General features: G+C 42.6%; 2 protein-coding genes across 5 annotated transcripts; one reads left to right on the top strand and one right to left on the bottom strand.

Annotated features, from left to right (window-relative positions):
- Window positions 1-1,997: 1,997 nt before the first annotated feature.
- On the bottom strand, window positions 1,998-10,177 carry THG1L (tRNA-histidine guanylyltransferase 1 like). 4 transcript variants are annotated; one of them, XM_079964280.1, is made up of 6 exons: window positions 9,817-10,177; window positions 6,331-6,507; window positions 4,972-5,141; window positions 3,557-3,645; window positions 2,690-2,797; window positions 1,998-2,284 (listed from the first exon to the last, which is right to left on the bottom strand). In XM_079964280.1, exons 1-6 carry the CDS (start codon window positions 10,023-10,025, stop codon window positions 2,123-2,125), a joined length of 915 nt encoding a protein of 304 aa, XP_079820406.1. In that variant the 5' UTR covers window positions 10,026-10,177; the 3' UTR covers window positions 1,998-2,122. The 4 variants fall into 4 exon arrangements, with proteins under 4 accessions (XP_079820406.1, XP_079820408.1, XP_079820409.1 ...); XM_079964282.1 differs by lacking the exon at window positions 9,817-10,177 and adding an exon at window positions 9,682-9,776; XM_079964283.1 differs by lacking the exon at window positions 9,817-10,177 and adding an exon at window positions 9,665-9,724.
- Window positions 10,178-10,825: 648 nt separating this feature from the next.
- SOX30 (SRY-box transcription factor 30) lies at window positions 10,826-22,480 on the top strand. Its single transcript, XM_079964278.1, has 5 exons — window positions 10,826-12,138; window positions 17,214-17,453; window positions 18,189-18,425; window positions 19,942-20,422; window positions 22,023-22,480. The coding sequence occupies exons 1-5, from the start codon at window positions 11,157-11,159 to the stop codon at window positions 22,402-22,404; spliced, it is 2,322 nt and encodes a 773-aa protein (XP_079820404.1). The 5' UTR covers window positions 10,826-11,156; the 3' UTR covers window positions 22,405-22,480.
- Window positions 22,481-24,618: the final 2,138 nt, after the last annotated feature.

Below are 24,618 nucleotides of genomic sequence, written 5' to 3'. Positions count from 1 at the left end.
ATGAAGACGAGGAGTCAGAAGCTGATGGGGTAACAAAGCTCAGTGAGCTGGGAGAGTCTGGCAGAGAGAAGTCAAGAATTAGAGGCAGAAGCTGAAGCAGGCAAGTGGGAGGAGGGAGGTCAAGAGGCAGAGGTGAGTCAAGCTAGTGAAGAGTCACAGGTGCCTCTCCCTCCTGCTGCAGCAAGCTCCATACTACCAGAACCAGGAGAGGGATAAAACAGGTGGAGCAAAGATAGGCTGCACGCAGACACAGTCTCCAATTGCTTGCAAGAAGCCAGAGAGGAGGAGACAGACAGCTGGGGAGAGATAGGGATTTTTAGTCTCAGCAACTGATTCAGGGCATGAGCTGCTGTGCTCATTAGGACTGAAACCCAGCCAGGTCTATGAAGATCTTATTTCTCTAGTAAAGAGTTAACATCAGTGTTGAACTGTGATTTATTGATGGGCATGCTTCGTGACAGCCAAACATTTGTTGATTGATTTGGAGCAGAGGAGAGCATACTACAGGATTGTGGAAGCTACTTTGTGTTTTACTAGTACCCTGCAATCAACCAAATGGAGTACAGTACAAAATTTATACATTAGAATTAAAGGACAGGTTGCCTCTGCATAGCTACTGAGTACAGTAGGAGCACCAGAACTCAGCTGAGCTTCAGGTCCTTCACTCAAATCTGTTCCTGAGTACCTCAAGCTCTCTTCATTTCAGCTTTCTAAATTAGTGAATTAGGGGAAGGTTATTGCTGTATACATTAATTGGGAGTTGGATTTCCTTGATCAAACCACCCAGATTTCTGCTAGTAGATACTCTGCCCACCATGATGGAGAGAAAGTCGAACATGGAAGCCTTCAAGTCAAAGATCTATTTGCATGTTTGTGAGGATATTTGTATGTATGAAAGGTAGCAGAGTGCACCAGTGATAGAGAATTGACTTACATGATTCCTGAACTATACAAGAGAATTATTCCATAAATCAATGCAAAATTTTATTAACATGACAGCAATAATTTAAACACATATTGCTTAGAAGGTTGTTTTTCTTAATGATTAACCTAACTATAGCAATGAAGATGTCCACCATTTTAGATAAATTGGTTGATTATTGTTATCTTTTTTCAAAGAGGCTTTAAGGGACCTTGTCTTCTTTAAAAGATAATGCAGGAAAGGCAGAGAGTGAAGAATGGAATGACATTAACAAAATATTCCACATAAAACCCTTTTGTCATTATCTCCCAGCATGTATCATTCCAATCTCTGCATAGTCAGAGAAAGTATCACATACACACCATCTTCCTCCCACCCCGGAACAGGTCTTATTACTTCACAGGTCTGGCACAAAGAATACAGAAGCGCAACACAAACTTTTTTTTGAAGAGTAAAGAACTTCCAGTAAGTTGATTGCCACAATCCTCAACAGCAGGAACTGGATAGTTTCCCAGGCAGCAGAAAATTGAGAGCATGACCTACAAACATATCCTGTTGTGATGCCCCCCCTTATTCAATAAGTTTATTATTCCAGTTTGGTCACCCGAGACCTTCTCTAATAATCAGTAAAGCAGCAAGGAGAGAGTCCAAACAATAAATGTATGATTACGGAGGGAAATTATGTTTCCATAGCTTTCAAAAAAGCCATAACTAATTTACACTTGAGAGAAGGCTTCCTAATTAGTTTCAGCCATTTGCTAGGGTATTTTGTTTATCACTCATATAATCCAGAGACATTAGCAACTAGGATAATTTGTAACTTGGCTCCCTGATGATAGAACTTAATTTGAACCAGGAGTTTAAATGTTTTCAGTTTTAAATGGGCAGCTCAAAATCTCATGGGACTTGTACCAGTAGAGTGCCTTTGAGGGCCATAGCCTAAATTAAAGGCATTCCTTTTCAAGTAAAAAGTTTATCAACCTGACAATGATATTATTGTAAGGCACCTCATGATTTTGATGGGAAAACACACACATCTATGAAACTAGAAAAATGAATACAAGCACTACATGGCTTCTTAAGTGCACCACACAACTTTACTGAAATATCCATTCTGGGCCAGTCACCTATCCGTCTCCCATAGTCCTTGCAGGAGTAAACTGTATGGAGTATTTCACACCAACATCCAGATGGCAAATGTCAGCTATCATCAGCTAGGATTTCAGGATACTGGTCCCAAAACTGATCCCCAATGATATCACAGTGCAAAGCAACTACTGTAGTCCTTGGCCGGGTCACTTCAACTTCCTTCTCTTCCGTTTCCTCTGGAATTTTAATTTTCTTTTTAATGGCTTGATTTACCTATAAAGACAGGTGACAGATTAATGTAGAATCGCAGAACTGAAGTAGGCTAGAAGGCAATTCCAGTTTCATTTCTTTTTTAACTATAATATGAGACAACTCTCAAATTAGAATCATCACTAGTAAAGTTCTGGTCTTTCAGTGGCAGATGTGCTCCTATTGAACCTTCACTACTTAAAATTTGAGGAATGAAGTTACCAGAGGAATTATCCTTTTCACTTAAGACCAGAACATTTCTAGGCTTAAGTCTTAAACAGTGATAATGTTATAAAAGCAGACACACCTGGAAAATCAGCACACATATGACTGTCAAAAACCACTTACCTCCCAAGTACGGTAAGTATTTTGTATAACAGTTTGTAAAATGCATTACACACAAATAGGTATCTGTCAAAATTATATTACCTTTTGCCACAGTAGCACAGTTCCTTTTCTGTACAACAATGATTCGTTATTGTAGTTAATGCTGAACTGAGAAAATAAAATCTCATTCTTGTCACTTGCAACTGTTCCCTAAGGATAAAGAGAAAATATGTATTTTTTCTTATAAAAACACCACCACACAGGCATATGAAAACACTGACTCCTCTCCATCTGGATCTGAGCACTGTATTTGGAGACAGGATGGAGTATACAAAACCCACTAGCCCCCTTTTCAGCTTGAATTTAGACAAACAGTTAATCCTTATTTGTTCCACCTGGTTTTTAAACTTTGACAAGTGTTATATTCATACTAATATGGAGATAGGAAGATAAAGCTATTGGATATAGTTAAAAAAAAGATCTAACCCAGGGGTCAGCAACCTTTTTCAGCCATGGGTCGGTCCACCGTCCCTCAGACCATGTGGTGAGCCGAACGATGTTTGTGGGGGTGGGGGAATGAACGAATTCCTATGCTCCACAAATAACCCAGAGATGCATTTTAAATAAAATGACACATTCTACTCATGTAAAAACACACTGATTCCCAGACTGTCTGTGGGCTGGATTGAGAAGATGATTGGGCTGCATCTGGCCGCCAGGTAACCTATTCTCTCTCTCTCTCTCTCTCTCTCTCTCTCTCTCTCTCTCACACACACACACACACACACACACACACACCCTTGCACTATGATGTGTCACTTACAAACCCCTTCAACCTCATCCATACTCCCAATTCTCATTGCCCATAACACTTGTGTAATTTGAATGTCTGCACATGATGCTGGCAATAAAACCTCAAGCATGAGTGAACATACTACTTAGCATAATCTTGAAAGAAGACTTTCATACCTGTAGTCGCTTTTGGGCTTGTACAGGTGTCAAGCCACCTCTCTGCACAAGAGTCCAAAATACTGTATTGTAGAGATTATTTATGTGGCCTGCAGGAATGAAATAACAAACATCAGACTACATTGGGAAGCACATTGAACAAGCTTTCTGCCACAGCAGTAGTTACTGAAGGACTTGTATACTATTATATGAATATAAAAAAATTCCTTCCAGTAGCACCTTAGAGACCAACTAAGTTTGTCATTGGGGGGACGCAGGTGGCGCTGTGGGTTAAAGCCTCAGCGCCTAGGGCTTGCCGATCGAAAGGTCGGCGGTTCGAATCCCTGCGGCGGGGTGCGCTCCCGCTGCTCGGTCCCAGCGCCTGCCAACCTAGCAGTTCGAAAGCACCTCCGGGTGCAAGTAGATAAATAGGGACCGCTTACCAGCGGGAAGGTAAACGGCGTTTCCGTGTGCGGCTCTGGCTCTGGCTCTGGCTCTGGCCAGAGCAGCGATGTCACGCTGGCCACGTGACCCGGAAGTGTCTCCGGACAGCGCTGGCCCCTGGCCTCTTAAGTGAGATGGGCGCACAACCCCAGAGTCTGTCAAGACTGGCCCGTACGGGCAGGGGTACCTTTACCTTTACCTTTAAGTTTGTCATTGGTATAAGCTTTCGTGTGCATGCACACTACGGCAGACCAACACGGCTACCTACCTGTAACTATTATATGAATATGATATTGTAAAAATAGTAGTATGCCTTTTTTCTAAGTCTAGTATTTTGGTTCAGTATTTATCAGTGTTTTATATATTATTATCCTACCAACAGTTCCTGTGACATGTTTTTAAAGTGGATAAAATTTCCTGCTATGCAGTTTTTTTGTCACATCAAACATGAGCGTTTCTGTAGACCATCCAGCCAATCTAAAACTACTGCTATCCATTTCATGGAAACACTACTCAGTCAGGTAGCCAGATAATTGGTGGGGGAAGGTGGGGTGGAAGAAAACATGCAAGTAAATTGCTGTGTGCAGTGAAGGGAGAACAACAATGTGGGTTGCTGTGATTGTCCATCTTATTTGTCGCGCCTTTTACATTCATTGACTACACTTCTGAAGGCAGCAGCAGGGTTCACATCTTACTACACAATTGAATATTAACACTGTTTGCATTTCTCATGCTGCCGTTGGGATGCAGGGGGGAAAGACATGAAAGCAATGCCTCTCCCATCGTGGCATAACATTGGATCCTCTCCAAGGTTTTAACTTTTTCTATGTGTGTAAGAACTAAAGTCTTGGAATATCCCAGCTGAAGGATAACTCTCTGTAACTACAGGCAATACTGACCAACAATCATAAACCCATGCAAACAAACAAACAAACAAACAAACAAACACAAAAACCTGATGGAGGTTTCTCATGTGTGTAAGAGATGCTTACAATCAGCTTGTCGCCAGCTAAGATAGTCCTTTAAATTCTGGTCACTAGGATATAACACAACACGCCCATCAAATCCTGGTGGATACAAAAGAGGCTGGTCCTTAAAGTAATCTTTCCAATAGAAAACGTAGCTGGAGGCAAACTGGGAGACCACATGAGTCATGAACTTACTTGTAAACAGAAAATAAAAAGGAAGTGAAAGTTAATAACATCAGTACTACAGCACTGACAAATAAATAAACACTTGAGTACTCTATGTTCACGCATCATCAAAAGCCATGGCTAATACTTTACCATGATCATGCCCAAGAGAGCACCTTCTTTCTTCCCTGCTTGTGCACAAAGGAAACAAAACACAATCCCTGGCTAAGCATTACATCCAACCCGTGGATCATGGCTTGTTCTCTTCTGACAAACCATAACCAGTAAGCCAAAAATAAACCTTGGCTATACTTCAGTTTGCTTGGGAATAAAAGAAACCTTTATTCCTGGTTCAGATACAAAACTTAAAACACAGAAATCATGGTTTGTTTCCTCCCAGCACTAGCAGGAAGCAGTAAAACAGACTAAAAGGCACATTTACAGTAAACCATTAATGGCTGAATGTTTCAGAGTTTTCCAGATCTGTATGACTCACTCCTACATTTTCCAAGTCCAGGAGGTTGAGAGCATCACATGCATATGAAAACTGGATAACAGAAAATGAAGATTCTATGAATTTGGCCATTTGCGGGCTGAACTATCAGACATTATAGTGCTCAGTCAACTCTCAGGACTGGATGGCTGATTGCATCAATGAAATCATGACATAGAATGAAAACCGCAGTATACTGTCATTCTTAAAGCATATCATATGCTAATAACAGCAGCTGATGACCACCTACTAAGCCAAATGGAAAGACTATACCAATGAAAATGTGCAAATTGAAGCTTATTTGTATACATTCCTTGTTACTTGCTCTCCTACCTTGTGAACTGAACCCACCAAAACCCTTCCACCTCCCAATTTGGTTGCATTTCTTTTGTTTTCTGCAATTATTACTGCATGAACATGAAAGGAGGCCATTACCAAATCTATGAAAAGCAACGCATGTTGCATGCATACAACAGCTGTCAAATTTTTATATTTCAGATGAAAATGAATTTTAAGCAAAATAAATAGTACACCCCTTGCCTTTACACAGCACTTATTAAAAAGCTGCCATTTTTTACCAAATCAGAATTGTTATGAGTTATTGTCCGCATAACTATATAATAAAATATAAACAAACTGGTTATATTTAAAACATATTGTATGAAGAGTAGATATGCAAATATTGGGTTGGGATGGGAGGAGAGAGAAGCTCTAAAACCAGTTACCTTGCTCTTCTCTTAAACCAGTTGCTTTTCTTTTTGAAAACAAAGCTGTATTCATCACTTTGTCCATAGGCAATGACAATATCCTCTAATTCTTGCATTACTGTCTGTGCAGACTTGTTCATCAAGTTAAGAGCGCGATCATCATTAGGCTTCTTAAAACCATGTTGCTCGGCAAAGCTTCAAAAAGGGAAAAATACAAAGAAATGAAATTTGTCAAAGTTATTAAAGTGGTTATCAGCGTGTTTTTATTTTTTAATTTTGGACTGGATCCCATATGCATCCCATTGTGTTTTAGTTGCAATACTAATTTATAATTTATTAAAAACAGCAGATTTTTGTAACTTCTTCACATTTTTGCCAAATGGAAGGTAAATGTTAAGTTGTGTGTGAACATATCAGACGACACAGCAATTCTTCAAACAGCTCTTGTTTATTCACAGGCCACAACAGAACTGAACTAAAGGGTTCAGCCAGCCTGCTTATATAGAGCTCCACTACAACGCAACTGTAACCACTTTCTGTAATAATCCAATCACTGAAAGTCACTTTCAATCCCTTATTTGCATATGTGGACCTAAGTGAAAACTATCTACAGTATTCCCCCTGCTGGCCCAAGGTGAGAACTTCAGTACATAACAGTAAAACTACTTCCACTGAGGCACTACTAAGAATCCTAGCTGTAACTCATATAGCTCAGTGTCTTTTTAAGCAGGATGAAAACCTTCCATTCCTCCTTTCCTTATTCAGAAGCAGCAGGACAGGATAATTATGAAAAATGTTGGATTGAAGTGAAAAAGGACTTAGAAATATGGTCAAATTTGAAGCTATCATTGCTAGGTCGAATTGCTGCGATAAAAATGAATGTATTGCCAAGGATGTTTTTCTTGTTTCAAACATTGCAAATTATAGACAAGATGGACTGTTTCAAGAAGTGGCAGAGAGATATTTCCAGATTTGTCTGGCAGGGCAAGAAGCCTCGAATAAAATTTAAGATATTAACTGATGCTAAAGAAAGAGGTGGATTTGCCCTGCCAGACCTTAAACTTTACTATGAATCAGTTGCTTTTTGCTGGCTGAAAGAATGGCTGCTTCTTGAAAACACTGATGTGCTGGATTTAGAAGGTTTTAACAATGTATTTGGTTGGCATGCATATTTGTGGTATGATAAGGTAAAAGCACATAAAGCGTTTAAAAACCATATTGTTAGAAAAGCACTGTTTAATGTTTGGATAAGATATAAGGATTTGTTAGAAAATAAAACCCCAAGATGGTTGTCACCAATGGAAGCGAAGGCACAGAAAAAACTCAATATGGAGGCCAAATGGCCAAAATATTGGGAAATTTTGGAACAAGATGGAGACAAAGTAAAACTGCAGAGCTTTGAAAAATTAAAAAACAAAGTGCGAGATTGGCTCCATTATTACCAAATAATGGAGGCATATAATTTGGACAGAAAAGTTGGCTTCCAGGTGGAAAAATCAAAATTGGAAACAGAATTGCTAGATCCTAAAATTAAGAATTTGTCAAGAATGTATAACTTGCTGTTGAAATGGAACACTCAGGATGAAACAGTGAAATCTGCTATGATTAAATGGGCACAAGATGTTGGACATAACATTATGATGGCTGACTGGGAACAGTTATGGACCACAGGTATGAAATTTACGGCATGTAATGCCCCAAGAGAGAATTTAATGAAAATGATTTACAGGTGGTACATGACACCAGTCAAGCTTGCAAAAATTTACCATTTGCCTGAAAATAAATGTTGGAAATGTAATGAGACTGAAGGTACATTCTTTCACCTTTGGTGGACATGCCCAAGGATTAAGACATTATGGGAGATGATTTATAATGAAATGAAAAAGGTATTTAAATATACCTTTCTGAAGAAACCAGAGGCCTTTCTCCTGGGCATGGTAGGCCAACTGGTGCCAAAGAAGGACAGAACTTTATGTATGCAACAACAGCAGCAAGAATACTCATCGCAAAATATTGGAAGACACAAGATTTACCCACCCGGGAAGAATGGCAGATGAAGTTGATGGACTATATGGAACTGGCGGAAATGACTGGCAGAATCCGAGACCAGGGAGAAGAGTCGGTGGAAGAAGAGTGGAAAAAGTTTAAAGATTATTTACAGAAATATTGTAAAATTAATGAATGTTAGAAAAATGATGGAATGAAGTTATATGGCTTTAGCAGAAATGTTATAAGGAATTAGGTACAGACAGATTGTAAATGTATTAAAGGGGGAAAAAACAGGGTTAGAATATGTTAAGATAAATTACAGGACAGAAAACAGAGGAAGATGGAAAGGAATTGCTGAAACAGTTAATTGAAGTGGAATACAAAAAAGGGAGATGTGAGGAGGTCGCTGAAACAAGTGAACGAAAGTTATGATATTGAAATTAATGGATGTGTTTTAAATTGTTTTTGTTTTGTTTGGTTGATTCAATGTTGTAGGGTTTGGGTTGTGTGGTGTTTTTGTTTTGTATTGTATTGTCTTGTTTAATTCTTTTTCTTTTCTTTTGTAATCTTTAAACTGCTAATAAATATTATTTTTTAAAAAACAGAAGCAGCAGGACCATTACAGCTTTTCAAATATTCATGACAATACTGATTGTTATCTGTTCTACCAATAGGGGATGGCTGGAAGTGAGTTTTGTGAGTTACAAGATGTGAAACAGATAGGTGGATGCAATAAAGGAGGGGTGGCCCACGAACTCCCTGCATATTGTATTCTTTTCAGCACCTGCTGAACACAATCTTTTTCAGACAAGCCTACCTAGATGCTTAGGAAGATTGCATGAGTTTTAATTTGTCTTAAGTCTATTATAATGCAGTTTTAACTTTCTCACCAATATGGGTGGGGTATAAATAAATAAAAATTATTATTATAATCACCAGTGTTTTAAATTATGGTTGTAAACTTTTTAGTGCCTTTTTATTGCTTTTTTTTTGGTAAAGTGCTCTGATGGGTTTTCCCTACCATCAAGCGGTGTATAAATTTTACGAACTTAGCTTCATAAAATTTATGCACCACTTGATTGTGGGGAGTAAAAAAGGTGCTTAAGAGGAAGGCACGTTTGGCAAACCCTCATCGTAATCAACTCCCGCAGGGAAACTTACGTCCCCCCTGTGGAAGGACGTGTGGATCCAGAATTTTTACGAAATAAATAGATGCGCACACTCCCAGCGGAGAAATCCTCCCAAACCAAAGCTTCCCACAGTGGTCTTCAGATTACGACCACTGGCCGTCTTGGCTAAGGAGCTGTGTCCCAAGGATACTGCCCCGCCCGCAACCCGCCTCTGGGTGGAGCCCTCCCGATACCCAAGGGCAGCTGCTACCCTGAAATCCGACCACCGGTTCCCTATCCTTGCACGATGCCCATAACCTCTCCACCCCTCCCTCCTCCCGCCACCATTGGCTGAGCCGTCGCCAGCGGCAACCAAGCTGCCGCCAATCGCTGAAGCGGGGCTTACCGGTGGAAGCCGCGGCCGTCCAACCGGACCACGACCCAGCAGTTGGGCAAGCACGTGGCCTCGTCTTCGAACCCCCGCACGTATTCGAACTTGCTCTTCGCCATGGCGACGCGGCCGCAGCTCAGCCGCGCGCGCAGACTGAGGGAGGCGGCGGCGGCGGCGGCGGCAGCAGGCGGAAGAACGCCACCAAGCCTGGGCAGCGCCAGCATCAGCGGAAGCTGCGTTGCGCGATCCCGGAAGGCTAGCGCGCGCACACACACACAAACATTCCCCCGTCCTCCGCTCTAGCCGCCAGTCTCTATGACGCCGCAAGGTCTTTCGGGATTGCAGCTCCCTAACCGCATTAGCCGCCTCGCAGTGCCGGGCGCAAAAAGCCTCGCAGCAGAGGCGACGGGATAAATGCAGAGCGAAGCGAGGCTGAAAGCCACGCCCTCCAGTCTCGATGCCGCCCATCCTGGATGTGCGTAGGCTGCTGTGGGGCGTTTAATGGGGGCGGGGGAGGAAAGGAGGCCCTCGCGCCGTGTGTGTTATGTGCGCGCGCGCGCCTGCCTTTTCTCAACCCGGTGCCGGGGGACTACAATTCCCATCATCCCTGGCCACTGGCCAAGCCTGCCGGGGCTGATAGGAATTGTAGTCCTGCGACGCCGGGTTGAGGAAAGGCGGGCGAACGTGCCTAATGGGGATTCCGACAGTGTTGTTTCGGGTCTCCATTAATCCAGTTCCCTCTGCCCGTTGAACGCGCATCCTCCCTTCCCACGGTCAGGTGCAACACGCGTCGCGCTCCTTTTAAGTTTTATCCTCGCCGTGGTCGTCTCCATCCTCCCAACCCCGACGCTGGGTTTGAAAAGAATCCCGTAGACGAGGGGAAATGAGCTGGTGCTTGTCAAGGAAGGAGGCGACGCGCTGAAGGCGCACGGGCTGAGGGAACAGTAGCTGTTGGCGAAAGGGAACGTTGGGGGCGAGGGAGCCGGTGAAGGGCGCGCCGCCGCCAAACGAAGCCCTTTCAAAAAAGCGGGCAAGGCGCGCGGGTTCGTCCCGGGGTCTCCATGGCGACCTCATTGTTACGCGGCCCCCAGGGTCGCCCTGGCGACACCAGGGAGGAGAAAGTGCGGGAGGCCCGTGGAGCCAGCCCCGCGGCTGTTGCCACTTCCCGCCGGTGCCCCGAGGCGGCGCGAGGCTCCGGAGGGCGGGGTCCGAGCGCGGCGCGCGTGCCCCTGGCGGGAGGGGGAGCCGAGAACGTTTGCGAACCAACCGCAGGAAACAAACGGGCGGTCACAGAGGGCGGAGGCTGAGCTCACAATCCCCGCAACAATCCCTCTCCCCGGGGGGCGGGCTGCGGCATGGAAGAAGGGGCGCAGGGGGAAACCCCCCGAGAGCAGCACCGCCTCCTGCACCCCGCGGCTTGGCAGGGCGCTCCCCGGATGGACCACCTTCTCCTGCACCCTCTCCCGGGGCAGGGGGCCAGGGACCCGCACCTCCTGCTCTTCTCCCCCAAACAGGGGCCGCAGCACCCCCTGCTGCACCCCAAGCAAAATGCCCTGCGCAGGGAGCAGAAACCTCCGCTGCCTGGGGAAGGGCTTGCCTATAAAGAGCAGCAGCAGCAGCTGTTGGAAGACCAGCCTTGCCTTGCCAGGCAGCCCTGCCAGCCTGGCCTCGGGTTGGAACCTGGGGTTTGCGAGAAGCTGGAAGAGGCGGCGGCGGAGGGAAATGGCCAGCAGAAGGTGCTGCAAGTGAAAGCGGAGGAGCGGGAGCAAGAGAACCAACTGCTCCCGACGGGCGGCAGCAACAAGAAAAAGAGAGGGGAGCACAGGGCGGCTACCAGTCGTCGAGGAGGGAAGGAGGAGGGAAGCTGTGGCGCGAAAGGAGGGGGGGAAGTCAAAGTGGGGAAAGGAGAAGAGCCGGAGGAGATCAAGAAAGAGGTGAAGGTGGAAGAGAATTGTGATGCCAAAGCCTTGGGGTCCGGAAAAGAAGGGGCCATCAAAACGGAACTGGTGGAGCCTCGCGAGGAAGCTTGCAAGGGGAGGGAAGAGGTGGCATCCAAGCCTCGCCCCTCCTCCAACGGCCCAGCTCATGTCCACAAAGATGCTGACTTGTCTCAGCCTCTCGGGACTCAGCATCCTCAAGAACTGAAGATTCCTGTCACGCTCCATGCTGTCCCTCCTGGGGCTAGAATCCAGTTTCAAGGGCCACCTCCATCTGAGCTCATAAGAGTGACTAAAGTGCCAGTGGCACAAGTACCCCTTAAAATGCAGTCCTTGCTGGAGCCTTCAGTGAAAATAGAAACGAAAGATGTGCCTCTCACAGTGCTACCCTCAGATGCAGGTAGTAGATAGGTATAATAGAATTTGCCAAGTTGCCCTTTAGTCGCTATTTATGTACAAGTAAACACTGGGATAGAACTGTTCATACACCTTAATCTGCACCACTATTATTCCAAACTTTTTAAAAATATATATGAAGGGCCAGAAGGAAGATAGGGCTTCACTCACGTTCATGCAATTAACAACAGCTCACTGTATACTTTACTGGCTGTTGCAACCACCAAAGATTATGAAGATGGTCAATTATGCAAAGTCCCATCTACAACTTTTTAACATTTGCAGGAGCTTTCTATTGCGGAAGTATGCCACTGCCCTCTTTAATACATTGTAACCAGGGCACAGAGATTAACTGTGACCCTCAGAAGAAACAACAAAGTGCTTCTTTCATGTGTGGCAGATTAAAGACTAACATTTTTTGTGCCATCAGCATTCATAGACCAGTATCCACTTCATCGCCAGTTTATGCCACAATAAATCTGTTAGGCCTTGTTCTGACCCTCTTCCAAGGAGCCCAGGGCACTGTACAAACATCCACCTTTATTTTTACTACATTACTGAAGTAGGCTTGGATGAGAGTGTTACCCATAAAGCATTCTTGAGCCTTTGGGCACATTAGGTATTTTGAAGGAGTATTGTGGGCACCAACACCTCTAGTTGCTTCCCCCCCTCCTCCCAGTAGTCAGAAAGAAAGCACACACAGAGATTGTTTGGTTTTTCAAAAGGTTTGGTAAAAGTCAAATCCAACAGTTGAATTAAAATGAATCCTCTTGAATTTGCATGATTTTATGTGGGGTTCCACAAAAAAACCCCCACCAAAAAAACCCCAACCCCACCTTATAGTGGTACACAACACAGTTTAAAAAAGAAAAGGTAGACCCAGTGCTTTCAGGTATCAAAAACATTGATCAAAGCATGGCTACTCTTGATCTTTACACAGAATAAAAAACACCCCCAATAAATTACAGAATATGTCTGCAGACACAGGTGACTATGATTTGATTATGGTTTTGAAGAGATCCCTTGTATTACGAGGATCCAGGAATATCTGTGCCTAAGATCAGTGTCTTTGTGTCATGGCAGCTCTGGAAAGTACCAGATCCATGGTTCAGTCAAGTGACACATGATGTGATACTGGTTCTGGGAAACACCTGTGAAAAATTCTGCAATTCCAAGGGGATCTGATTTACTGGCTCCAATGTGCACAGGCACATGTGTGCACCTCTCTCCTTATTCCCATGCCACCTGTTTCCCCTGGTCGATCCATTTTCTTCAGTCTCCCAGATAACTCCTCTTTCCCTCCTATGCTATTTACTTTCTTCCCTTCACATTCTGTTAGCAGCTCAAGAGCTGATCTGAGTCTTGAATAGCACATCGAGCTGAAAGAGCAATGCCTTCCTTACCTCTTTCATTTTTCTGAGCCCTGAAATACAGGCAGAGAAGAAAGAAGAAGTAGAAAAGAGTGCTATCCTTTCAACTTCTTCCTTCAGCTCTATGTTCTTTTCAAGGGGGAGGGAAGTAACAAGCCTTGTGCCAACTCAATGAAGTGAGCAACATAGAACTTGGAGGCATTGCTCCCAACAAACTATGATTTGTAGCCAAGATTACCAGTTATGAATTGCTGTAGGAAAACAAATCTTGATCGCTGGCTTGGGTGTTACTCTAAGCCAGATGTCATGGTTTGTTTCTGCTTAGTTCAAGTAAGTAGGAGGCAAACATGCTCAAAGTAAATTTATATTTTAAAAAATTCAATACTACCCTTCAAGAATAAAGTTTTCTCATCAGCCTCAAGGGCTGCCCCACATAGAATGCATTGCAATATTCCAGTCCGGTGAAATTACCAACCTTAGTGAAATTAATGGGGATACTTTTGAAATACTAGGGTTCAGAATTATCACTTGAGTGATTTTCCAAAGTCAGAAATAAAGGTTGAGCAATTTAAGGCTTTTGATCTTGTGCATATCTGCATTAGTTTCGGTGAGATTTACTCCCCCAAGTATAAGGGTGCATAGGATTGCAGCACCAGACAACTTTAAATTTAGGTCTCACCATTTCTAAGCTGTATCCCTTGAGTTCTGACCACAGAAACATCTGTAGTGGATATGTAATTCTTTTCATAGATTAATAGAAGTTGTTGATATGCATTCCAATCCTTAATACTTGTACTTTGAAATAATTCAGGAAGCTTAGATTCAGATGTATGAGTAAAGTTTAGTACCTTAGTGCCCAAAAACAATATTCTGCTTTTAGTACATATCTGTTTAAGCCAGTGGTTCTCAACCTGTGGGTCCGCAGATGTTGGACTGCAACTCCCATCATCCCTGAGCTCTGGCCTTGCTAGCTAGGGATGATGGGAGTTGTAGTCCAACAACATCTAGGGACCCACAGGTTGAGATAAAATGACTCAGGAACAGCTATTGGTTGAAGTGGTGCTCCTCCTGAATGGTTGATGTATGCCTGGGTGGACACCCCCCTTTCCTAGTGTAGGGATGTACCCTGGATTCAAATCAAACACTTCAAGCATGTAATCATAAGCTGTTTCACCTAGTTAGGGCTTTTCCTTCCAGCTCTGTGCTGCTGGTGTCAATGCCTGTATTGAGACTGGAGCATGGAGAAAACAAATTCCACACAATGTGTCCGATTGATGTCTGCTGCAGTAGCAGCAGAACTGTTAGGGAACTGCTCAGTATGGGGTTGAGCCAGGACATTTTGCCCCCTTCTGCCTGCTGATGCTCAAACCTTTTTCTCCTGCTTCCCAGCTCCATACTTTACAGCACCCTTTCCCAACTTGATGCCTTTCAGACATTTTGGACTACAACTCCAATAGCCATGCCACCTGGTCATGGGCATAGGCAGGATTTTTTTGGGGGGGTGGGGAGAGACCTTTGTTGGGGGTGCAGAACCAACGTGATTGGTCGGTTAGTTAAGTATTTATATTGTTTTACTTGATGGGGGGCAGCTGCCCCTCCCTTGGCTACACCCATGCACCTGGCTAATGGAAGGGATAATGGCAACTGGTAGTCCAAAATATATGGAACACACCATATTGGCAAAGTCTGCCCTACAGAGTGAGACACTGCTGCTGCTGCTGCTGTCAGTCTGTGTCCTGGCCTCTCCCCCTGGTTGTTTGTCAACTAGAGTGTCCCATCCCCCCAGTGGGTCTTGAATCCCTGTCCCAGTAAGGGTGTGTGTGTGTGTATGTGCATGTGCTCTTTGCAGATGAAATTGTGTGGGTGCCATGTTGTGTGTCATCTCCTTCCTATTTATTTTATTTATTATTTATTATTATGTGGCATAAATGTGGCATAAATTTAAAAAATAATAATAACCAAGAACAACAGCCCAATAACCCCACCCCCTATTCAATGTGTCATGTGCTAATAAATGAGTGGTGGGAGCATAACAGGATTTGAACTACTTCCTAGAAGAATGCTTGTGGACTGGCAGTAGCAAGGTAATTACTGACTGTGCCACTAGGGTTGATGAACTGGGGGCACTGTAGTCTCATCTTGTGTGTGTGGTGATGGGGGTGTCTGCTAGATGGGTGTCCCATTCATTGACTCCCTGTGTGTCAGATGGGCAGTCTCTGATTGCTGGGTATTGCCTGGGTTTTTCCTGTTCCCCTGTGTCCCCCCCCCTTCCCTGAGCATGCTTTATATACCACTGAACACCACCCCAATCTCTGAGTAGTGCGAGTTCCAGGGGTTCCAGGCACTTACCCAGCGTTCGGTTTCCTCAGAATGAGGGACAGTGGAGACCATGGTCTTTAGGATATATGGTTTATTTACACATATATACAACCTGAGCCTGTGTTGCAGGTGCTCACAGCATCTTGCTTCTCCCATAGCCACAGCCTTAGATTCCAGCACAAGTCAGACATGGCTGTGTGTCTCTCAGCTGTCCAGGCTGCTTCCAGCATCTACCACTTACACACCTCCCTTGCTTTTGTCTTTCTAACTGCCAGACAGTTGAGGGAGGGAGGCCCACTCATTTCTGCTCTGGCACAGAGCCACTTCCTTTGTTACCTTAATGACCCATACTTGCGGGGCCATTATCAAGAAACATGTCTGGCTATTCCAGCAGCAACTGGATCCTTGTTGGATCCAGGAATTAGGAGGGACTCAGACATACAGTCTACTGCTCCCTCTCTGCAAAATCACAACAGATGCAGTGGCTGTTTTGGCAGTACTATATATATATGTGGAGCACAAAGACACCATCTCTAGTGTTCTTGGCAGTATGCAATACCTTCCTACACTCAAAAATGAAGGGGATTTTGTTGATAAATCAATAAATATTTGTTTTTCAAGTAAGCAAATATAATCATAGCCCTGTCTGGTTCTAAGGACTCTACCCCAAAACCTACTCCTCTCCAGCTCTACTTTACACTCTTCTTGAACTGGATGGAATATGTCCTTGACTCTGATAATGCCTCTAGTTTGTCTAGTTGATGGAAGGGGTGAGTGAGAGTGTATAAAACTAGCCTAGTGGACAAAGATAAAATTTACATTCATTGTTCCACCCTCTTTTGTCTTTGGCACTACCTACCCCTGACACATAGCCCTTGGAAGGGAATGTGGCTTTGTCTGAAAAAAGTTGCCATATCACAGATCACTTGTGAAGCTCCCTTCGATTTCAAGCACAGTTTGCCATGTGGTTTGAGAGAGTTGCTGTTACTCCTTTCCTGCTGTGATTCTGGAAATGTGTTTATAGCAGCTGAATTCTATTTTTATGGAGGCTTTTTTTAAAAAAAGTCCCATTACATTACAGTACTGCATCACATTTAAAATATAGCATATGCACTGTCATTCTCTATTACTGTATTTCTTTTGGTATATTGCTGTTGGCCCCCTTGAGAGGACTTGGTCCAGAAAGGTGTCTTATAAAAATTTAAGGAAAATAAGCCAAAAGCTCCTGTGGGCTTATGACAATGGTTTCATGGTTATTTGGAGCTTGGCCTTTATTTCTATAGTCTGCACTAAAGTAATGAGCCCAGAATCATTAGCAAACTTGTTATTTTTAACTACAAACTTTGTATGGTACTTATGCTGCCTACCCATCCATCTTTCTTTCCTGTAGGGATACCAGACACTCCATTTAGCAAAGACAGAGATGGCCATGTCAAGCGTCCCATGAATGCATTTATGGTGTGGGCAAGAATTCACCGGCCAGCCTTAGCCAAAGCTAACCCTGCTGCCAATAATGCGGAGATAAGCGTTCAGCTTGGATTGGAGTGGAACAAACTCACAGAAGAGCAAAAGAAACCTTATTATGATGAAGCTCAGAAGATTAAAGAAAAGCACAGAGAAGAATTCCCTGGTATAAAATAGGTTTTGGTTTTTTTACATGTTTCTCAACATCTGATGGTCTTGATGCAGTGCTTTGTGTTATCCAGAAATAGGTTTATGAGTGGGGAAAGGTATCAAGGACGATACTTGGAAGGAAATACAAAAAAACCCCACCACCATGCAGGAACCACGAGGCAGTCTTCCTTAAAGCTTTTGTCACCACCCCACCCCTTCTATTCCCATAGTCCAGTGGTTTCTTTTCAGGCTCTGAAAGTTTAATAAGGAGTTCAGAAGAGGGAGCTGCTTAAAGGAGCTGTACTCTGTAAGCTCTTGTATGCATGGATGTTGCACATGTGCATTTTTACAGCATCTGCCATTGACATTATTTAAGTATTTAAAACTGAGTACAATAGCAGATTTATTATAGCAAATGCTACTGGGCCAAGTTCAAGGTGTTGCTATTAGTATATAAAGCCCTTAACAGGATGGGACCAATTTACTTGCAAGATCACTTTACCCTAGATATGCTCAATTGACAGCTTCCACCAGCGGAACTGGCACTGTTACAGGTGCAACATAATACTTGTTCTGCAGTTATAAGAAATTGATCTTTTGATCCAGACATCGGAACTCCCTGCTTATTAACATCAGGCAGGTGCTTTCACTGTACTCTTTTTGGTGTCCTTCCTTTGTAATTACATTAATCAGTTTTGAAATAAAATAACCCATTATATTTCAGTGAGCCTACTCTCTTATATTCCCACAGGTTGGGTTTACCAGCCACGACCTGGCAAAAGGAAGCGATTCCCCTTGACAGTCTCCACAGTATTCTCTGGCACTACTCAGAATATCATTGCTACCAGCCCAATGACAGCCTCCACTGTCTTTACTGGGACATCTCAGAATATTATTACTACAAATCCAACTACCATTTACCCTTTCCGATCTCCCACCTACTCTGTGGTCATACCCAGCGTACAGAACAGCATTGGACACCCAGTCTGTGAGTTCATTCCAATAGTTTATGTGAGTTCATTATATGATAGGAACTACAAAAACCCAATGTCTGTATTCTTGTTGAGAGTATGATTATGTAGGATTATGTAGGAATATTTGATGATGAGATGTGGCCATAGTTTTGCAGTAGCCGTATTAATTCATTTCCAAATTAGATTAGTGAAGTACAGAATGTTTTGTTTATATGCTTGTTTATTTGTTTTAATCATTCTCAAAGCAAAGTTGGGTCATTATTCTTACTAGCAAAACATCTGTTAAGTCTGATGAGAGAAGCAAAAGCGTTTCTGTTCTCTTCTGCCTCACCACTCTCCACCCTCTCATATATCATTGACTTAATGAAGAGTAAGACACCGGGGCAGGCTCACTTTTCTGAATCTAGTCCTGCCCCATGTTCCCCCAAAATGAACATGGCTTGAAAGTCTTGAGGAAGGAATAAGGAACCTTCATCACCACTACCACACTGAAGGTCTTTCAGGTTTTGTGTTTCCTCCTTCCCTCCTGAGCCCACGTCCCAGTTTTCAGAGGCTGCCTTAGAAATATATTGCCCCTCCCAAACATTCTGAAGTTGACTTCAGGAGGAAAAGAAGCAGCATTATATCCCATTCCCTATGCTCAGTTATGCCAGTGTCTGGAATGAGAATCAGATTTTTCTCCCTTTCAGCTGTATCACAAATTGTAACTGTTACAGATAGGTAGCCGTGTTGGTCTGCCATAGTCAAAACAAAATAAAAAAATTCCTTCCAGTAGCACCTTAAAGACCAACTAAGTTAGTTCTTGGTATGAGCTTTCGTGTGCATGCACACTTCTGTATCTGAAGAAGTGTGCATGCACACGAAAGCTCATACCAAGAACTAACTTAGTTGGTCTTTAAGGTGCTACTGGAAGGAATTTTTTTATTTTGTTTTGACAAATTGTAACTGTTTCCTTGGTTGTTGTTTTTAGAACTCCACTGGAACTATTAAAAACCAAGTTAGTCCCTGTCTGTACAGACCTGTTTGGAGGTCTTTTTAGGGGGGGAAATGTTGGGGACTTGATTTTATATAAAAGACTCAGTTTTATGCTGATAGAGAATTGAGAGACTTGTCAAAAAGTGCCTGGAAACTCTTTGCCTTCCATGTTCAATGATAGCACACTGCATACTGGGCATCATTGTGAGGGAAATTTGTAGGAGATTTATAAAGAAAAGACATTTAAAAAAAAGATTAACAAACTAAATATTGAATGTCTTTTTTAATGTTGCTGATTCATGAAATTGCATCTATAGATGTCTTTGGGTATGAAACTGCAGTAGGTTATGCTAGGGTTGCCATATTTCAGAAAGTGAAGATTCAGACATATGGCAACCATAGGTTATGCTATATTAAAGAAAAGCTTAAAAATGATGAGGGATGATCCAGTGCTATTACATGGATCATTCTTTCTATAATCACATAGTATAATATTTATAACATAGTGTTAATGGGACCTTCTCACTTACGGCTAATACTTTCTCTTCTCCAAAGGTGAAGCCCCTTCTACTATCCAGCTGCCAGGTCCTTCTGCTCAGCATCCAGGCCCTATTACGCTGTTCCAGCCAAATGTAGGAAGCACAGCGCCAACGGCAAATCTGCCAATTCGTCCAGTGCTTCAACCTCAGCGTTTTGCTGCACCTTCACCTACAGAAGCTCACCGTGTTTCTTCAGGAACAAATTGCTCTATAAAGAGACCAACCCAGATTTCTATCGAAAGCGCAAGCAGGAACCCAAATAATACAAGCACCACACATTCCAGATACAGTGTCTCAAATAGTCAACCCCCTAAGGAGTACTCAGGTGTTTCTTCTTGTTCTAGAAATGGACCCATTCCTCAAGCTCCTCCCATCCCCCATCCACATGTTTATCAACCTCCTCCCATCGGTCATCCAGCCACCCTGTTCGGAGCTCCTCCTCGATTTTCATTTCATCATCCTTACTTTTTACCTGGGCCCCATTATTTCCCATCAAGGTAATGCAGCTATTTATTTGTGTTCTGCAGTAAAGGTGCATATGTATTCAGACTACCATGGAAGGATTTGCAGATTTGCAAGGAAAAGATTGAAAAGAACCTGTGTGAATTTCCATGTACAGTCGTACCTTGAAGTCAAACGAAATCCATTCCAGAAGTCCGTTCAACTTCCAAAATGTTTGGAAACCACAGCGCGGCTTCTGATTGGCTGCAGGAAGCTCCTGCAGCCAGTCGGAAGCCATGGAAGCCCTGTTGGACGTTCGGCTTCCAAAAATAGTTTGCAAACCGGAACAGTCACTTCCGGGTTTGAAACATTCAAGAGCCAAAATGTTCGAGAACTAAGCTGTTCGGTTTCCAAGGTACGACTGTATACTCTTCCTTTCTGTCCACCCTTTTTTCCTCTTTCCTCACACATTTATCCTCTTCATTTCATTCCACTGAAACATTTCTCATCATACTTTGCAGTGACCAAAGGGCTTTTTTTATAAGGGTTTTTTTTCTCATTCTTGCTTTTTAAATTTGATCTGTGACCTTGACATTGTTATTTAAACTTTTCTCCTCAACTCACTTTGAAAAGAGAACCTCTCATTCGGGTTCTCTTGACTCTTTGGTCATCTCCAGATGACCTGTTTAATGAGCATTCAGCCTGATAATGTTTGTGGGGAAATTAGACGATGTTGCATCAAACAAGTGTTATTGCAGAAGCTCCAGTCCCTTTTCACGTCACTTTCCTTATCACAAAAGGCCATCATGTTCTGCAACAGTTGGTATTCACTCATGCTTATATCAGTTTAGAAGACCTTGCTCAATGAGCCACAGTCTAAAAAGCTAGGCTGATGGTTATGAAGAAGGGGGCTTTTTTTTAGTGGTGGCATGGATACTGTGTAATGTTCTTACTGAGATGGTTTATCAATCCTGCTGCTTGCTAGTATATCTGTTTGTTTGTTTGTTTGTTTGTTTGTTTGTTTGTTTCAAAAAGCTTCTAGTTAAATTGAGTATTTTGCAAATATGTTTATTTTGATGTAGTCTTCAGTTTTACTTCACTTTTATACTGATGGTTTGTTTGCTATTTTGTGTTATGAAGTGTCGTAGAGGTGTTATGAGGTGTGGTATAGGTCAAAAGTTGAAATCATTCGTTACAAAAAAACAGGTCTGCATTGAGAGTTATGGGATGTATGTGGCTACATGGTCCTGCCCCTGGTTGTTGAACTGGACCAGATGACCTTCTGGACCAGAAAAGGGGAACATATGGTCTTCCAGGTGCTGTTGGGTTCCAACTCCCATCATGTGTAACCACTGGCCATGTTGGTTCAGACTGATGGGAGTTGGAGTCCAACAGTAGCTGGAGGGGTACAAGTTACCCACCCTGTTCTCATTGTCTCTTCTAAATTAGTTATTCTGTATAATGTACCATGGGCACACATCTTGGCTTTTTGAAACACGGCCATATTATTGTATTCTATTTACAATTGTGTCCCATGACTGAGGTAATCCCTTTATTATGGTAACTGGTTTCCAGATTTGAATACAAACAAGCTATAATATATCATTCAGTTTTATGGTAAAAGCCGTGATGTAACTCATCTTTGTCTTGCTGCAGCACATGTCCATACAGTCGCCCACCGTTTGGCTACGGAAACTTCCCCAGCTCCATGCCTGAATGTCTTGGCTTTTATGAAGACCAGTATCAAAAACACGAGGCAATGTTTTCTGCTCTGAACAGAGACTATCCTTTTAGAGAGTATCCTGATGAGCATCCGCATAGCGAAGACTCCCGTAGCTGCGAGAGCTTGGAAGGGACATCCTATTACAGCAGCCACAGTCAGACTGAAGAGGAATACTTAAACCCTATGCCACAGCTGGACATTGGGGCCCTTGAGAATGTTTTTACTGCAACCCCATCCACACCCTCTAGTGTACAGCAAGTCAATGTGACTGATAGTGATGATGAGGAAGAAGGAAAGGTGTTAAGAGATTTGTAATTTTAAAAACCCAAATGATAGTATCCAGCATAATTTTTTAAAACATGAAATAAAACATGTTGGTCATATAACACTATTTTAGTGAGTGTGGTCAAGAAGACATAATTGATCCAGGTTTTAAAATTGTTATGATACATTGGAGGTTTTTCAGGGCACTGTACCATTGCAGGAGTTGTACCTTAATACACCTGATTTCATATACTTTACCTTGTCAGGGTAGGTCATAAGACTGAGCTGTTTGTATTATATGTTTGTGCACCACCTTTCTGTCAAACTTCCAGAACTTGACTGATGCACTTTATTGATACTGCACAGACACAGCAGTGATCTACCTGCACCATGCATTCAGTTTTACATGCATGCAAAGGAAAGGTGTGACTCATTCATGGAGTCAGGACATCATGCCATCAGTTTTATGTTGATGCAATGCCAGAAGCAGCAGATACATTCACCAGGCTTTTCTAGAGACTTGCCCGTCTAATCCTACATGGTAATAGGATCACTCACTTATGGGGGCAGACTTTCCTAACTCAGAACTTTTGTTATTTATGTTCCTAGATGACATAGTGGGATTTTCATTCTAATCTACATATTTATGGAGCAAGTGAAATTCTGTTTATTTTCAGGATTTTAAAATTGCTATCTTTTTTAAGCACTTGTTTCAGATTATATATATGCGCTGAAAATGGTTACATAGTAATCTGAAATTCTACAGCCCCTCTTATGATTTTAACTTCCTCCTCGATAAGAGGATTTCATATTTAAAGCCCACATAAATGGGACTGTTGCATGTTTCTAAGAACGAGTAATGGTGAATCTAGCTGTGTGTTGTCTACAAGTGGGCTATGATTCTATACCAGAGTATATTTAACAGTAATATCTCAGGCATACATTTAAAATGTATCTTTTGAAAAATAGATGTAACAGAAGGTAATGTTGCTAAATGTTCATGTTAGAAAACATTTTTATTTTGATATTTTTCTTTGTTTTGGGGGTGGGGTTGATAGTACATTTGTTCCATTTTTGTTACATTAAAATAAAATCACATGAACTGTATGTTGTTAGCTCTATATATTGTGATGAACTATGAATTAAGAATGTCATGATCCTATTGTGTCCATGTAATAATAAGTGAAAACACAGTAACCACTTTAAAGTCCCTTCAGGGATATTTGTTATAAAAGAAAAGATTGGCTGCTTCAAAAGTTTATACATTCTATACATTTATGGGGTGATTTTATTATAAATTTTTAAAAATCGTTTTTAGAATGCTAGCAATGCAGACAGTACACAACCTTATGATAATATAATTCAAGGTAGCAGTCAGAACTGAAGCAGAAAAACCTAAAAGGAACAAAGAAGTTCATATACTTCACTGGCAATTTTCACTGACAATCGTTGGCAGTGTCTCATCAAAATTGTGTACAGTTTGTCCTTTCGATATCTTTATGGTTTATGGTTTTACTCTATACTTTGGACCTAGCATTTCCAGTACATTGTTCCAACTGTGCTGAATATAGTTAATGTAGTTGAGGACCAGGCTTATCCATCATGAATGCTGCAACCAGACCCTCAGCTTCCATTGTGCATGCTATGTCAATAGTGCTTTTAAGGGAAAGTCTTATTAATAGCCAAAAGCATGCCCTAGCTCCGAAACAGACTACTGGGTGAAAGATGACCTTCAAGAATTCTTGTGGGCAAATGTGCTATTTCCCACATAACTCCAAAGTATAAAACAGCTGTCAGATTGTTCACTCCATCTGCCTTTTCCCATCTGTCCTGCCCCAATCTTTTTTCTTTTCTTTTTTAAACAAATTGCAGTATTGGCTAGCTGGAACAATATATTGGTTGACTGCAGTTTTATTAAATCCAGACTGATGTTTCAGACATAGTGCCAAACTATGCTTAGGTGCTATGTGAACGAGCCTGGCTGGACCGTTGGGCTCACACGACCCCCCTCCTCCCTTTGCATGTTTCCATTCCTTCCCACATTTCCTAGTTTGAGGCAAACTGTAGCTTGCCATTTCACTTGAGCTAGCAAAGCATGATTTCTGCTATGCAGACCAAGACTGGAAGCCACAGTCCACCCTGGTTTCCACTTTGGGGCAAGTGAAAACCATAAGTGTGCTGGTAGGACTATGCTTTGGCTCAAACCAAGAAAGATAGGAGGAAATCACACACAGGGAAGGGAGATGTAGGAAAGAGACTCTGAAC

The sequence above is a fragment of the Podarcis cretensis genome, assembly GCF_951804945.1.
Source record: "Podarcis cretensis genome assembly, chromosome: 2".
NCBI classification, from domain to species: domain Eukaryota; kingdom Metazoa; phylum Chordata; class Lepidosauria; order Squamata; family Lacertidae; genus Podarcis; species Podarcis cretensis.
The sequence above is the reverse complement of the archived record's forward strand: the minus strand, read 5'-3'. Positions and strand labels throughout refer to the sequence as shown.

Coding starts and splice junctions, on each gene's coding strand:
- THG1L (XM_079964280.1), bottom strand. CDS start 10,025: ATGCTGGCGCTGCCCAGGCTTGGTGGCGTTCTTCCGCCTGCTGCCGCC. Junction 3,646..4,971: donor TAGCTGGCGACAAGCTGATT/GTAAGCATCTCT, acceptor TCATTCCTGCAG/GCCACATAAATAATCTCTAC. Junction 2,798..3,556: donor AAGCCCAAAAGCGACTACAG/GTATGAAAGTCT, acceptor CTTTATCCTTAG/GGAACAGTTGCAAGTGACAA.
- SOX30 (XM_079964278.1), top strand. CDS start 11,157: ATGGAAGAAGGGGCGCAGGGGGAAACCCCCCGAGAGCAGCACCGCCTC. Junction 17,454..18,188: donor GCACAGAGAAGAATTCCCTG/GTATAAAATAGG, acceptor ATATTCCCACAG/GTTGGGTTTACCAGCCACGA. Junction 18,426..19,941: donor CAGCATTGGACACCCAGTCT/GTGAGTTCATTC, acceptor TCTTCTCCAAAG/GTGAAGCCCCTTCTACTATC.